This window comes from Sardina pilchardus, chromosome 16 (assembly GCF_963854185.1).
Source record: "Sardina pilchardus chromosome 16, fSarPil1.1, whole genome shotgun sequence".
In the NCBI taxonomy this organism is placed as follows: domain Eukaryota; kingdom Metazoa; phylum Chordata; class Actinopteri; order Clupeiformes; family Clupeidae; genus Sardina; species Sardina pilchardus.
In genome coordinates this window covers 17,315,630-17,332,292 of record NC_085009.1, presented here as the reverse complement: position 1 = coordinate 17,332,292, position 16,663 = coordinate 17,315,630, and the positions used below count along the sequence as shown (strand labels likewise).

Below are 16,663 nucleotides of genomic sequence, written 5' to 3'. Positions count from 1 at the left end.
TACATCATCACACACAACTTCAGAGGAAGGGAATGATCATAAGATGATCTGTCACTGATTAATACAAAGATGAAACAGGACACAAAGGCCTCTGGGACCTTTAGTATGCCTAGAATTGCAGTCACAAAGCCATTTTCATCTAACTCAGACTTGACCAGAATCACCACCTCACACAGGTATATCACGGAGGATAGGAAGGAGACGCTGACAGTGGCAATCCGGTGGTGATACACATTTTCAGTAACACCTGGGCAGTCTCTCAGGTAGATGCTGCAGAATCCAATTGTTGCAGACAGGCAGAGGAGAAAAGCAAATCCAGCAACTGTCACAGAGACGTTGGGCCAGAAGATAGTGAACCAATCCTTAAAGAAAGATGTAATCAAGACAATCAGGGTACCAAAGAAACTGAGGATCCAGCAGGTAAGAAACAAACCACGGGCTGTGTCCAACCCTCCATTATGAATTGCCAGACTAAACGTGAGACACATAAGGAACAGTTGAACTATGCGTAAAACTATCAGTCCAATTTTTGCCATGGTGGGGTATATTATATTAATGTCTTGTCAGTCAAAAAATATCAAGATCTTGCTTTCCTTCAAAAATCAGAGTGCAAAAAAATACAATGAAATATGCTTGAGAGTTGATGTAGATTTTGGCTGGCATCTTGAGGATGACTGATCAAAGCATCTCTTTGTTTATTTAGTGTTTCAGATGAGTCTGCAAGAATACAGGGAACACAGGAAGGAAAATAGATTAGTTTCCAAAAAAATATTATATTGTTTTAGTTATTAATGTAGGCTAGTCCTTTACAGAGACATTCAGCTGTCTTTTAGGCTGGCCCATGTGGTAACCGCTTTAAAGGTACTGTAGGCAAGAACATTTTTTTACTTTTAACAAATTTGGTCATATTGAGCAAACTGTGTCTCCTCAAATAGCCCATTTCACACAACATGTCGCCACCATGTAAACCAACATCATTTGGAATTTTCATCTGGAATAAAAAAAAAAATTAAATCGGCTTCCAGAGTGTCAATTTAAAAACATTAACAACATAGCCCCTCCCCTAAACCCAGCCACCCCACTGGACCAAACCATTTGTTTTCATATTAACATTTTATTCTGTGAATGCTTTATCAGCCTTTTGGGGGTAAATTACACCGTTAGCTTAACTTAGTTTTAAACATTAGCTTACTAAAACCTATGATTAAGGTTAGGCTTGGTAAAATTAAGAATTGAATTGAGAAGGACTCCTAAATTCCAATTCAATTTGTTGAGTTTGAATTGAATTTGAATTGAGGTCAAAAACAGTATGCAGAATTACAACTCAAATTTGAATTAAAGGAAGTAGAATGTGGAAGTGAAATTCATACACACAATTTAATGGTAGTGTTTAACAATGAAGTTTCACAAAATACTGTATGTCAGATATGATCGCAACAAACACACAACTAATTGAAAATAGTAATCAATTACATTTCCAAAGTAACCTTTCCAAAAACGGAATATATGTGAGATTAAGCACATTCTTCCTGTTATGTGACTGTGGTCATTCCAATTCCAATTCAAATTCAACTTCCTGTGGGCTGGGGCCAATTCAATCCAATTCATTCCAGTAGGCCTATTAGCATGTTTGATTTGCATTGATAATGAGCATCAAACAGGCTAATAGGCCTACTGGAAGAAGCACCATGCCAATCTCTAGCTATGGTGAAGGGTATGTGATGATGTGGGGCTATTTTAATTCCAACAGCCAAGGGAACTTTATCAGGATGCACACACACACACACACACACACACACACACAGTGCCATCAAAGTAGGCTACCCTTGTTGTAGTAGTCCTTTGGGCTGTAGAAGGGGGGGAAATCGATGCGAATGTATACGAAATTCGTATTGAATTTCATTTAGTGGTATTGAAAAGGTCTTTAAAAAGCCTTGAAAAGTTTAAGTAGGAGGATTTTGGGGGTAGCCTATACCCTGGAGACAGGTGTCGCTTCGCGATGTGTCGCTAGGATGGATGAGCACAGTAGCCTATACCCACTACAAAAAAGTAGACTACACCCTTGCTATCCTATATATTTATATATACTGTATCTCATGGTTCAGCCCACTTTTTAACATCCTCATAAAGATTCAAGACTTTTCGTTCATCAGGATTATTATCAAAGTAGTTTAAATTCTATGTGACACTGTAACAGAATGTAGTAGGGTTTCCAACCTCACATCTCGGCTCACACAGAATATATTTAACAAGGCGAGCATGTGCCATAAGCTTATCATTAGATTGGCTAGTGGCTATTTTTCTGACCAATGCTTGAATATTTGTGTATGATAGGGTCCTAATTTGACGAAATGAATATAAAATTAAGTAGTTTTAGCTGCATATTCAGGAAATATATAAATATGTTCAATTTCTTTCAGTGGTTGGGGACTTTCCAGAAACATATTCCAAGAAAAACAACAACACAAAAGAAAACAATCGGGATGGACCGGTATTGCAGCCTGACAACTTGCACAACACTCAAAGAAGGAAAGACGTTTCTGAGAAATCATTTGAATGTTTCCCCTAATTAATAATCTAATGACCACACTATCCACAACCTCTGAGTAGCTCCCCTGAACCCCCTTGCAGAAGGCACCTTTTGGCTTCACTTTTCTCCATTCAAACCCTTTGGTGCAGCTCTGTCCACTCTTTAACTTCTCTATGTTGCACTTATCACCTCCGGCTCAAAGGTGTTAGACTACTGCATGAGGTAACCTAATGTATATTATTAAATAATTCTATAAAAATGAAAATTATCCAGCTCAGCTGTCCAATATTGTAGCTTATCAATGACTAACACTTTACTTGAAGGTGCCTATAGGCTAAGAGTGATATGACACTGTCATGACACATAAACCCTATAACCCTAACTTGTCATGACAAAAAACCCAATGACACTTAAGCGCTATGTCATAAACGTATATGACTTATTTGTAAAGTTTATGACATGTTCATGACAGTAATTGAAAAACAGGAAAAAAGGCTGCACTGTGCATAAATAATCACCATTTATTCCACAGACGCGTTTCGGCGTTTTGCCTTCTTCAGTGTGTGACGTGTTCATGACAGTGTCATGTCATTCAGATGCCTTCAAGTAAAGTGTAACCAAAGACTTTCATCTAAGTCATTCACACACTGTAAAAAAAAAAAAGTTCGTTCAACTCAAATTTTCAAGGCAACCGGCTGCCTAGAATTTTTGAGTTCAATCAACTTAAACTTAGCACGTTTTGAAGAACTACAATTATTAAGTTGTGTAAGCTAAGTTTTTCAAGTTCTGCCAACTGATTTTTTTTAATTCAAGTTACTGGAAATTTACTGGAAAGTTTGTAAAAACTTACTATTTTGAGTTCAGATTACCATCCCCTAATAACGTGTTTGTTCCCAGAATGCAACAGCACCAGTCAACATATTCTGAAAGAAATCACAAATAGTTTCCAACTGAAATGTAATCTTGAAATAAGATTCTAAGCAAAGCTAAAACTAAGTAACTGTGACACTAAAGGCCATACTGTTTTGGTCATGTTGTCATGTAATTGTTTGTTGTTGCTACAAACCATCATGTAGATGACCATCCACAATGACTTAATCCTGTGCATAAAGCTTAGAGTAATGAATATGCTAGCGGCACAAACAGATATTCACATTCTTAGTGATACCATTGTGACTATGAACTTCCTGATTGCAACTAGTGCAGTTGCTGCTTTTACATTAATTCATGATAAATTTGTTAGGGTCAAGAACTACACAAGGAGAAAACCCTACAAGGAGAGAGAGAGAGAACCCTACAAGGAGAAAATGAAATCCACCCCAGGAAGAATACAGGAACACCAGTGGGTGGGTGTTTAGGAAGATTCCAAGGGCCCAGAAATGACAGAGGGCCCTCAGAGAGCCTTGCCCCCAATAACACTATATACAGTATTATTGGAGGAACCCAGAATGTCTGTCCGTCATAGGGCATACATTCTCTAGCAGCATACCTGCAGACACATAATGCAAGAAAGCATTGAGTGGCCGACTTTGTGATGCCGTGAAGGAGCCAGATTAATGCAAATTGAGAAAGCAGTCAATTTCGCATTGCACTCCAATTAATATATGTCTACTTTCTAAAATGACATTATATTTTGATAATGGTCTTCTCCTCAATGGTAACCCTGACAAAACTCTGAAAATCTGTCACATAGTCATTTTGTTCAATAGTTGATTTGTGTTATACACATCCAAAAAAGCCACAATAAACAGTAATGAGAAAAAATAGACATTATAAACAAGAAAATAACATTTGCCCATAATTCCTAAGGGGATGGTATCTGAACTCAAAATAGTAAGTTTTACAGACTTGAAAATTCCGGTAACTTGAATTAAAAATACTTAGTTGGCAGAACTTGAAAAACATTGTAGTTCTTAAAAAGATAAGTCAATGCCTTCAACTCAAAAATTCAAGGCAGCCGGTTGCCTTGAAAATTTGAGTTAAACTAACTAACATTTTTTTTAGTTAGGACCATAACTTACAATTTTAAGTTAACTTGATTAGTTTAGTTCTTCACTGTCAACTTGAAAAGTTAGTGAAATCAGTTGACTTTTATATTTCAAGTTGAACCAACTTAAAAACCCAGTGAAAAACAAATAACTTGGACAACTTGGACTTTTTTTTTTATGTTGTGTTAACTCATGAAACTGAGTAGACATACATTTGCTTATTTCATAAGTTGAAATAACTTCAGGGAAGACTGCACTGATACATATAATTAAATATTTAAGTTGAGTCAACTTAATTTTGCAAGTTTGCAAGATGCAATTACAAAAAAAGTTGGATCAATTGTTTTTTTCTAGTTTACCATGTCTTCCTGATTTTTTTAGTTATATTTACTTACAAACCTTAGTTTGCAGGACAAAAGGCAAGTTCTAATTTTTACAGTGCATGTAATGGTCAGTCCTTGCTAGAGCGCACATTTCTAACATACAAAATGCTACAGATTGATAAAAAATCATCAGTGAAAATACCAGGTGTAGACATTCCTTTCCTTTTGTAAAACTAGTAGCCTGAAAACTTAAGACTACATTTAGACACAAAACGTTCAGTTTCTTAACAGGTTCCTGTTCAATGATACTTTTGAATAACTTTCTAATCAAGCTAACTCACCGTATTGTTCCAGTTGAAGTATGTCGATAAGTAGCACATGAGGATGTTTCTGTACATAGCACATGCTACAGTAGATGTATTTAGGCAGCAGATGGATTTCCCCTCCCTCTGATTCCTGAGATGACTGTCAATGTCTCATCTGTCTAGCCTGACTTGTTTTTATGTTTTTTCTACACATGCCTCATATTCACCAACCTATAGCAGACAAAGCTGTCTAATCTTTCATCTCTTCTTCAACACACGCTGCCAGGAACTCCTGCAATGCAAAACCACAGATATCCATGATCGCTGTATTGTTTCAAAACATTCTCACCTTGTTTAATTGTGACAACTGCGTATTTATATGTGACAGTTCAATGTTGTATTCCAAAAATCTCCCATCAACCGGATAGCTTTACAGCCATAAACCTAAACGAATTTAAATTTAAATGCATAAGAGACCTCTAGAGACTATAATGAAAGTAGTAAAGTCAATGACAAGTTACCTCAAGAAACCAAGAGCTAAGAGCTTGAGTTAATAAAACCCTCTTACTATAGTTATAACAATTCCTTACAGTTTAAACAAAAGTGTAATAATAAGTATGGCGTGCTTATTTAGTTAACAATGCTCTGTCCTTACTAAGTACTATAAGCCTCTTCATTAGTGTATGATGCCTCAACCCACTTTATAAATGACAAAAAAGTCCGCACACTAAAGCTCCAATATTCTTTTTCTTTTTATTCACCACATGTGACGTTTCGGGACACACTGCCCTTCCTCAGACTTCCTCAACCCACTTTAACCACCAGTGCCCTGAAATGAACTAGACCTTCACCTTCGATGATATGATCTTGACATTTGACTCCACAACTTTCAGTAGGCATACTTAATCAGTGTTAGCATTTGTAGTGATTAACATCGGTCACGTCACTTGGGAGACATTACACATACATACTTATAGTCCTACCTCACCTAGACCTTTACGATCACAAAATACTGGACTTCTTGTAATTCCAAGAATTTCAAAAACCCCTCCTCTGGAATAATCTTCCTCCCTCAATTCAATTAACAGACACCCTATTTTTAAGTCTAGACTTAAAACATACCTCTTTAGTGCTTCCCATTATGGTGCAGTGTGGAACTTCAACCACCTCAGGGTCTTTTCGGAACGCACCTCTGCTGTGGGCTTGTGTGACTGGTGCCCCAGTCATGCGTCCCATGGTGGCCACTGATCACACCTGTGCTGGTGCTGACTACCCTCCACCATGCCTTAGTTATGCTGCTATTAGCATAGCACTGTCATGGATTTTTCATGTGTCACGTCGTACAACTCCTCTTCTCCCCTCTCCCTCAGTCTCTCTCAACTCTCCCTCTTTCCTTCTCTCTCTGTCCTGTCATTCAACTCCCTCGCTGCCTTTTCTCTCTATAGTATAATATTTTATATCACTAATGATATGCTTATTAATACTAACCATCATGACTTATAGTAATACTAACCCACTTTATTTCTCTTCCTTTACCCTTATACCTCACCTGTGAGGTAAACCATTACCAGTCATCAGCCATCTTTGTGCCTGGCCCTCATCACACCTGAAGTCCCATCCCTATGACTGCCCTACCATCGCCTGCTGTGGGCCCTTTGCCTGGATTCCTGGCCCACGCATCCTAGCGACCCATTACTCTCTGAAAATTACTAATTACTAATGGACAATTTATTCCCTACACTGGACTATTTGAACTTTCTGATACTACAGATGACCTTACTCATACTGTAACTGACCCTAGGCAGATGGGTTGGGCCCTTGATTCGTGGATCTGTCCAAGGTTTCTTCCTTCTATGTGTATCTCCAATCCCAGGGAGTTTTTCCTTGACCCTGTTACTCAAGGGCTCTCTTAGAATGTTTAACACTTTGTAAAGCGCCATGAGACATGTGTAATGTTTTGACGTTTAATAAATGAAATTAAATGGAAAAATTTCAAATTCAAAATACCTGTATTACATTGTGAGCAGTTGATGCACTGGCTGTAGTCTGCCTTTGCTGAAGCCAGAGAGGAAAACAGCAGTAAGAACAGTAAGAATTCATCATAGATTACTTGACGTTTCACACTGTTTTTCATGTTGTATTTATTTTGTGCACAGTAATTCAGGGTCATTCACAGAAAGTAAGTTTGACTGAAGCAGCAGATATCTGCATATGTACTTTGGTTTGAAAAGCATATGTATTTGGTGTCTGTTAACTGGACTGAATAAGTGTAATAATACAGGTATCATCAGCAAGATCAGGACTCCAAAATGTCCAGCACTCCTTGAAAGCATACAGTAGACACAGACTAGCAGACTGGGTAAGCAGACAACAGTTTGCTATGATGGTGAGTGCTGTCTACACTCTACGTTCACTTCTAAGTTACAGATACAGTATGTCTCTCTTGGTTACCCACCTGTTTGTCTCCTTTTGTGTTTGTGAAAAAATGCAAGACAAACAAACAAACACAAACATACAAACAAACACATTTTTAAAAAAAACAAGAGTCTTTTCTCTCATTTCCTCTTTCTCCTGTGGTCAACAAAATACAAAAAACAAAACACAAAACTAATCTGGCTTTCATCTCCTCTTCGTCTCTTCCCCCCCCCCCCTCTTCCTCCCTCCTCACCCGGTGACAAACACCAGGCGGGCCGAGTAGGCCAGGTCCGCCAGGTAAATCAGCAGGTTGAGCGCGGTGAGCACCGCCACGCCCACCAACTTATCCCACCCGCACATGCCGACGCCCTTGCAGTAGTCGGGCCGCCGCGCGTTGTTGCCGTAGCGGCTGTCGAACTGGAAGACGGGCCAGAGGATGGTGGCGGTGAGGTACATGGCCACGGCCAGGAAGGAGTAGGCGGACAGGAAGCGGGAGAAGGGGAACGGGAGGCAGCCGGTGCACTCGCCCACGCAGAGGATCACCACGGCGGCCGACAGCACGAAGCAGATGCAGTAGACGGCCAGGCACCACTTGAGCGCCGGGTAGCGGTCGTACGACACCGGCTCGCTGACGAACACGAAGATGACGCACGCCACGAAGGTCTCGCACACCTTCAGCAGGCCCGGCGTGGTGGCCATGTAGCCGGCGACCTCGCCGGGGCGCGCGCGCGTCAGGCTCACCTCCACGACGTACGCCACCGTGGCCAGGCAGGAGAAGACGGTGGCGGCGATGCGGTGGTCGCGCACCTCGTCCTGCCGCGCGTAGCCCTTGAGGAGGGCGAGCGGGAAGCCCACGGAGGCGGAGAGGCACAGCAGCGAGGCGTAGGCGGCGAAGGCGATGGGGAAGTTGGTCCAGGAGACGGGCGCGCGCGCCTGCAGGCCCAGCAGCTCCACCAGGAGCACGAGCAGCGTGCCGGCGAAGCTGAAGCACCAGCAGAACATGAAGAGGTCGCCCGAGCTGCCCAGCGAGCCGCCGTGCGCCGCCACGCTGAAGGTCACGCAGGTGCACAGGAGCGCCGCCGTGCGCACCCACAGCAGGCGCGACGTCTGCGGGACCACGAAAGGCATGATGGGAGTTAGAGATCCACGCAGGCGGCGGATGGAGGATTATCTGAGCGCCTGGTTACTTTGTGACGCTGTGTTGTACAGTATCCCCTTGGGTTGTCCTTTTCTCACGCTCTCAAAAGCAAAACCTGAGTGTGAAAAAGAGTGGTAGTCCAGTGGTATGCGCTTTAAGTCTGATGCAGAGAAATGGTGGGCCCTTTAGCATAGATGGGTGGAAAAACACATGGCGAATGTCTCTATAGGGTCATGGAAGATGCTGGGTTGAGTCTCTGTGCCAGACGTTTCAAGAGGACCTGCAGACAAAAACAAAAATGAGATCAGTCAAGATCGCACAGCATAGAAAGCAAGTAAGTCAGCGCCCAACTGTTATTCATTAGGTGGGTCACCAAGATGTAACATACAGTAACATACACGATCCAACATCAGACATTTGGGGCGCAGTAATTTCAGCCAGCATGGCATCCAAATTATTTTGAAGCTATTTTAAGGTCAAATGACAACATTGTGGGGGTGCTGTGGCGCAACAGGCTACAGCGTTCATACCATGGACGGGTCTGAGTGCCCACGGTCCGACCTGCGGTCATTTCCCGATCCCACCCCATCTCTCTCTCACTTGTTTCCTATCTCACTCTTCACTGTCCTATGAATAAAAAGGAAAAAATCCCCCAAAAATTAAAATAAATAACCACATTGTGTTGCTTTACATCGCCTGGACCATGCATTTCAATTTCATTAATTTCACTTTCACTGTATACTTTGAACAAAGACAGAATCAGTATTTGATGCCATGCCTTGGTAACACCTGGATAAAAAAACAATGGTTGCATCTTGTACTTCTCTTTTCCTCCACAAGAGGGAGGAATATTCCTGTAATTTTTCAACTAGTTGGTCCAGTGATTACAGTAACAGATGCTGGGTAGGTCACAACCAAAAAGTATGAAATTCTGTTGATGTTTATGTTTTGCTTTTTTTTTACTTTACTTTTTTAGTTCTTATGATATTCAGTAGATTAATGGTTCTTTACTGTCCTATTTTGAGGACAGAATATGTATGAGATTTAATGGAATTTGCAACACACCACTTCAATTTGGTGAAGGGAAATTGTGGGGCCCAAGGTAATATCAGTTGAGAACTGCTATGGGCCATCAGGCACACAAAATAATTTCACCAGGCAGGCAGCATGCCAAAACACAATCTTTCTCTCTCTATCTCTATCTCTCACACACAGACACAGACACAGACACACAGACACACAGACAGACACACACACACACACACACACACACACACACACACACACACACACACACACACACACACACACACACACACACACACACACACACACACACACACACACACACACACACACACACACACACACACACACACACAAAGAGATAGAGAGAGACACACAGTATCAGCAAACAACTCACAAAGAAATTACTTAAAATGAATGAATACACAATGCAAACATTCACGATCAGTCCACATACAACAATGTGCTGATTGCATAACACACACAAGCCCATGCAGTGAGCTCTTGCTTGCAGATACTTGAAGGACGCACCTCTGACTCGGCCTGTCTTCTACACTCCTGTTAGTCAAGCAGTTAACCCCACACAGCTCCACATAAGAGAACCCCCAAAACACACACACACACACACACACACACACACACACACACACACACACACACACAAATAGTAATAAGGGGGTAGAAGTAAATCTGTAAATTGGGCACACTTCTTAGACCTCGTCAGATTAAGTTGTGTTTTTCTCAGATTACTTAGTACATGTATAGCCTGTCTGAAGTAGGCTACTTCACAAACACATTCTACTGTGTACTGTAGCCTATACATTATTTAGGCCTATGACTTACCCACTAAGAAGACTCCTCAACTGATCACAGTACTGTAACTGTTTGGCCACCTTGACATTCACCAACGCATGGAATCTCTGTTTCAATTACCATTTCTGATTAAGTTTTCCTACACTGGTCTTCATAGGAAACAAAGCGCCCATGCAATATTCCAGCCATTCTACAACTTTGCTTCAGCTGCACTGAAGGGAGGAAGGGGAGGGGTGCTTTTATGTGGAAGTTGTTTCAAATATTACACAAAATATATAATGGGCTTGAAATCCCTTACAATCGCTGACTGCAACTTTGAGTGCTGCCACCTTTATCTTCAGGGCTCAGTGTGTGTAAGTGTTTCTCAACACAGCCCCTAATTGCTCTCACTTCCTCTTTAGAACAGTAGCAATGATGATGAAGAGACAGGAAGTGTGACTGAGCGTTGACAGGAGCTGCACCCAGCCAAGACATCATTGTTGCGGTCTGATGTCACATGCCAAAGCTTAATCTGTCTCTCTCTGTATGTTATTTGCACTAATCAGGTCGTCTCAGTATACATCCACATGCATGTAACCTTATTATGGGGGCCCATGCATGCAGCCTCTAGAGGCCTACTTCTGGTGGTGCAGAGCTGTTTCCTGTGTGGTGCCTGTGGCCTTCTCTTGCATTCGAAACCTGAAACTATATTGTGGCAGCATGGTGGTAGGGTGGGGTTAGAATCCTGCGTCTCAGGGAACATCAGCACCTAGATGTGGTTCAACTGATTGGCTAAATGTAAATAGGCTTTTACATCTGACCACCAGTAGCCTATTGCAACCTAAAACAAAGGAGTGAACCATTTAGCTATTGTAATGTAGGCACTCCCATCACTGTCAGAGTAGCCTATGTTAAGCAGACAATTCCATATGAATGAGAGCATCTTCTATTTTAGTCCCATTTCATAGGCAGCACCCAAGTCAGATATTACAATATTTCGACACAGCTTTAGATGTAAGCTAAAACAGTTGCATACATTATTATCTCTTCAGATAGGCTACAGGCTGCTGTTGAAGAGAATACACCTCAATCACAGAAGTATTCATTGATAGCCTGTCAAACACAATGGAACCAACAGTGACGCCCTAGGCTACGTGCTGTGAGCAGCCGACCAACACACCACTGCACAACTTCACATTTTTTTTCCATGGCACAGTTACCGGCAGAACTTTTTCTGAACAAAATGGGTTAAGTAAAGCCTAGTGCAATGTAGAGAAACTCCAAGAATTCGGCTGAAATATTTAGTTGTCTCCATAGGCTACAGGCAACATTTTTTCAGCCTACCGTTACACCGTAAACGTCCCTTTAATCTTTATAATCCGATATGGGTACAACCAACTATTGTGTAGCGGATCAGTTGACACGAGTAAACTCACCTTTTCGTAACAGCTGGATTAGTTGTATATCTCCTTACTTTCTCACAGCGCGAACACGCTTGTTGCATCGGAGGGGCAGGGGGAATTTTCTTCTTCCTTAGACCAGACACGTCCCCACGCCCAGTCATAACCAAATTAGGTATTGCATTTTCAGCTTCTTTCCCCTACGTTCGTCATCCGGAGCTGATGATAACTGTATCTTAACTATTTCACTGATGGAACAGAATTGAACATCTACACAAAAATATTATTTTTAATAGGCTAACGCCTAACCATAAAATGTGGTTTTAGGCTACGGCTTGTTAAAGTGAGTGGCAAGTCTACTCTGAAGCTTTGGATCGGCATGTTTAGCTGAAGGATGAAATGATTAACAGTTAGGCTCTGGTATCCATAACCAACAACCCTTAACCCTGGTTCACAGTAAATCGTTTTGGCCCATGTGCTATGAAAGTATTAAGAGAATGTGCTGTCTAAATGACATGTGTGTGTGTGTGTGTGTGTGTGTGTGTGTGTGTGTGTGTGTGTGTGTGTGTGTGTGTGTGTGTGTGTGTGTGTGTGTGTGTGTGTGTGTGTGTGTGTGTGTGTGTGTGTGTGTGTGTGTGTGTGTGTAGGCCCTATAAAGGTTGATTCTATCAACACAATGGGATCTACATGAAAAGAGATGAGAATGTAAGCCCAATTGCCCTAAAATAAAACTGTGTTGTATTGATGATGTGATGTTGTACACATTGCCTGAGAGTTTCTTTTAGGGGGGGGGGGGGGGGGGGGTGCACCTTAGAGATGCATTGATTGGTTAGGTATATAGGCCTAAAAACATTGAAGTTCAGTTGGAAAAGTCCTACAGTACTTTTTAAAAGTATAGTTTTTGGGCTTTTTGTGCCTTTAATGATAGAGACAGTGGAGAATCGACAGGAAGAGAATGGGAGAGAGAGCAGGGTGGGATCCAAAAAGGAACATGGGGCGGGAATCGAACGGTGCAGGTGCCACAGCCAGTTGCGCCACAGCTGGGGCCTAAAAGTAATCTTAAAGGGATAGGCCTATTCCACCATTTGGAGAATTAAGATCATTTTCCATCTCCCCTCGAGCAAAACAACTGATATTTGCCTTTCTCCCATTCATCCAGCCGTTCTGTGAATCTGCCAATACAAGTTTTAGCTCCAGCCTAGCATAGATCATTGAATTGGATTAATCCATTGGCATTTCAGAATTTTTCTTATTCCAAACTTGTCTCTTCTCAAGTTAGAAAATGCAATAAGACTGACGTTGACGGAAATTGAAACGTGGCAATTTTCTAGGCTGTTTGACATGGAGTTATACTCTCATTCTGGCATAATACGTTGCGGCATACCATGGACGCAGTGATATCACGCAGCACCTGAAAATAGTCCCCGTACTCATACTGTTTTCAGGTGCTACGTGATATCACTGCACCCATGGTATGTTTGCAACTGATCAGTTGTTTTACTCAAGGGGAGGTGAAAAGAGCTTATCCTCAAATGGTGGAATATCCCTTTAAATTGATCAGTGTATCGGAATTCTGCATATAAAATATATAGCCAATAGGCGATAAGCAGACCTTTAGAATTCCAGGACAAATAGATGCAGTTGTACCCTAATTTCCATAAATAATATAATTTTTCAGTTGTTTTAAAGAGAAACTACTCAGTGTGTCCAGTGTCTTTGTTTTTTTCTCGTTTTTTGCTCGCAGGTTTCTCTGCAGAGCTCCCCCCACAGCTTTAGCGTATACATTTTACGACACTTCTCGCTCGGTCAGTCTGCCGTTTCCTCTTTCCCTGTTCCTCTGACAATCAACGGTTTACTCACTCTCTTTTTCTTTTTGCTCTGATGAATGTCTGAGAAACTCCATCGCTACCTTGTTCCATTCGGTGCCTGGTGGGTATGTGCAGTAAAGCAATCTGTTACATCGTGAGCATGATCGCTAGGCTGCAAGACTTTCTGTTTGTCAGTGCAGCAGCCCGCCAGCCAAAAGTTGCAAGGGTGGTTTTGCATTCACCAGGTAGAAGCTAGAAGGCCACCATTCAACCCCCAAAAAAGATATAACCGTTCCAGGGGCTGGAGAGAGCTGTTCGGTTAAGGTAGATTAAGATAAATAAAATGCATAGTTTCCCTTTAATGACCATTACTGCATGGTTAAGACAATAAAGTTATGAGATGAGGTGACTGAGTTGTCCAACAGGACCTGTTGCTCTAAAATAATTATGCAGTGTGTTGTATCACTTGAGCTTGAAATAAATTGACTCTGCTGAATAATCAGAATTGTTCAATTAACTTTATAATCAACCAATCAATCCAATTAACTTAATGTATACCTCCAATAAAAAATGGTGACATCTGACTGTTAGATTTCCTTTCATCAATGGATGAAGCATCTCTCAGCTGACCTAAAGTGTTGATGAGGATTTGATGAGGGGAATATTTGCTGAAAGCGAACACAACCCTTGAGTAAAGGTGGGGTTCAAGAGATTGATTTAAAGACCGATATTATGCATATCCATTTTATTTATTTAAAATAGCCCTAAACAGTCATAACTTTCTTTTAAAGGCTATTCAAAATATTAACTTCTGCTATGCCAAATGTACATTTATTCGCATGTATTCATTTAGATGACACTTTTATCTATACATTCATTGAGGACTATTGCAAAGGAGATTAAGGGTAGGTTCATATAGAATATTACTTTTACAAGCACCACCAGCACCAGAGTACAACAGTAGACCTACTCAAGCAAGCCTACATGCAGCAGCCCGTATAAGCCAGATCCAGCCAGTTTGACATTTTTCTTCAAACCTGGCTATACCATGTGTGCATCATCTCAGTTGCAAACAATGTGGTTACAGATTCTGAACCAACAACTGTTCAGATTTAGTTTAGGCTATTTAAGGCCCCGCACACCGGTGACCCGTGGTCCTTTCCGGATCCCCCACTCTCTCTCCCATTCACTTCCTGTCACTCTCCACTGTTACTATCAATAAAGGCTTAAAACGCCCAAAAAATATACTTTAAAAAAAGTATAGGCTATTTACAACCATTGCCTCTCAAAAATAAATGAACAGTCAACTGTGGATACATTGAAAGCACAATTTGAAGCCTTCCCAGGGTGACAGTTGGAGCTGCAGAGCTGGTGTCTCCAATGAACACGAGGGCATTATGCTTAACCCAGGAACTTGAGATGCACTTACTTCGCCTACAACAGGTTTCGCATTCACCCACACGAAGAGGCAGTGAAACTAAAAAGGCCATGAACACACTCAAGCTTTATGGAGAAGAATGGTCACCAAGAATGCGTAGAAGGTATGCCTATTGGATACAACAGATCCCCACCATCACCATGATATAACGTTGTTTGTCTGCTTGAGGAAACAAAGGATATTAAACAGGCTAGTTGGAATTGTTAAGGTTAACTTCTCACTCCATTTTGGATGTAGCATGTTGTTGATTATCAGATGCTGACGGGGCAAAAGTGGGGAAGCAATGCTTCCGGTGCCATTGCATTGATGCTGTGATATGCTCATGCAGGGCCGCCAACTCATGCAACTACATACTGTACTATAAGTGTATATCCTTTTTTGATCCTGTTAGGGAATTTCGGTCACTGCATTTAACCCAATGTAACTGAATTAGGGAACACACACAGCACACAGTGACAGTGAACCCACAGTGAGGTGAGTCACACAGTAACCCAGAGCAGTGAGGGGTTTGGTGCCTTGCTCAAGGACACTTCAGCCGTGGACTGGTCGGGGATCGAACCAGTAACCCTCCAGTCACAATATGTATCAACCAGTAACCAAACAAATTAACAAATGATCCACCACATTACCTACTTTGACGTAATAATCTTCAATCATGTCAATCAATATTATCACTAATTCTCGAAGTAGGCCTACAGTTGGCAGCTGTGACACATGTTCCTCATTTTAGCCACATCATATTTTTTTGTGTCCCACAAAGACTTAGGCCTAGTATTTTTTCTATGTGGCCAAGTTGTAGTTGAATAGCCCTCCTAGAAAATGAGAGTGCATATTTATGTAGGCTACCAGCCAGAATGTATTGGCTATCAAAGGGAAGTAGTAGTAGAAGGAAAATGAAGTAGAAAAAAGGAGGTGCATGGTAAGTGCATGCTGGGTTTTGAGAGAGGATTGATGAAAATAGGCCCCTATATTCTTGATAATAATAACATAATAATAATAATAACAATAATTGTAATAATAATGATAATCATAATAATAATAATAATAATAATAATAATATAATAATAATAATAATAATAATAATAATAATAATAGTTTAACTATTTGTTTTAGTTTATTTGTGAGATGAACCATAATCCTGGTGCAGGCCTAGGTAGTTTAAGCTAGGCCTACTCTGAAATAGCAAAACTGGGAAATCATTGTGGACATTATTATCTTCAAAGCTATGTTGTAGGCTACGTCTCAAAAGAAATTATCATATTATTACTATTTTAGATGAATTGATGAATTAATGACCACAAAGCTATGTTACTGTTGTGTAGGCCTCAACAGAAATTATTCATATTATTACTATTTTATAACAGATGAATTAATGACCAACTTTCAATTTCGGGCGGCAGGCCTGTCCGATAAACTCAGAATTCAATGTAGTACTGGAATCCAACCCAAGGAGGGCGATAGTGAGGATGTTTGCCTGTGCTCCACAGCAAAATACAAACC

The 16,663-nt window shown here is 41.1% G+C and overlaps 1 protein-coding gene and 1 long non-coding RNA gene across 4 annotated transcripts; both read right to left on the bottom strand.

Moving 5' to 3' along the window:
- LOC134059488 (uncharacterized) lies at positions 1-5,300 on the bottom strand. Its single transcript, XR_009935058.1, has 2 exons — positions 5,183-5,300; positions 1-717 (listed from the first exon to the last, which is right to left on the bottom strand). It is a non-coding gene; the product is annotated as an uncharacterized LOC134059488 (long non-coding RNA).
- Positions 5,301-7,136: 1,836 nt separating this feature from the next.
- myadma (myeloid associated differentiation marker a) lies at positions 7,137-12,067 on the bottom strand. 3 transcript variants are annotated; one of them, XM_062517018.1, is made up of 2 exons: positions 11,954-12,067; positions 7,137-8,979 (listed from the first exon to the last, which is right to left on the bottom strand). In XM_062517018.1, the coding sequence occupies exon 2, from the start codon at positions 8,687-8,689 to the stop codon at positions 7,811-7,813; it is 879 nt and encodes a 292-aa protein (XP_062373002.1). In that variant the 5' UTR covers positions 8,690-8,979; positions 11,954-12,067; the 3' UTR covers positions 7,137-7,810. The 3 variants fall into 3 exon arrangements, with proteins under 3 accessions (XP_062373002.1, XP_062373004.1, XP_062373003.1); XM_062517020.1 differs by lacking the exon at positions 11,954-12,067 and adding an exon at positions 10,257-10,341; XM_062517019.1 differs by lacking the exon at positions 11,954-12,067 and adding an exon at positions 9,230-9,327.
- Positions 12,068-16,663: the final 4,596 nt, after the last annotated feature.

Excerpts from the sequence above, each read along its gene's own strand:
- myadma (XM_062517018.1), bottom strand. The coding sequence starts at position 8,689 with ATGCCTTTCGTGGTCCCGCAGACGTCGCGCCTGCTGTGGGTGCGCACG.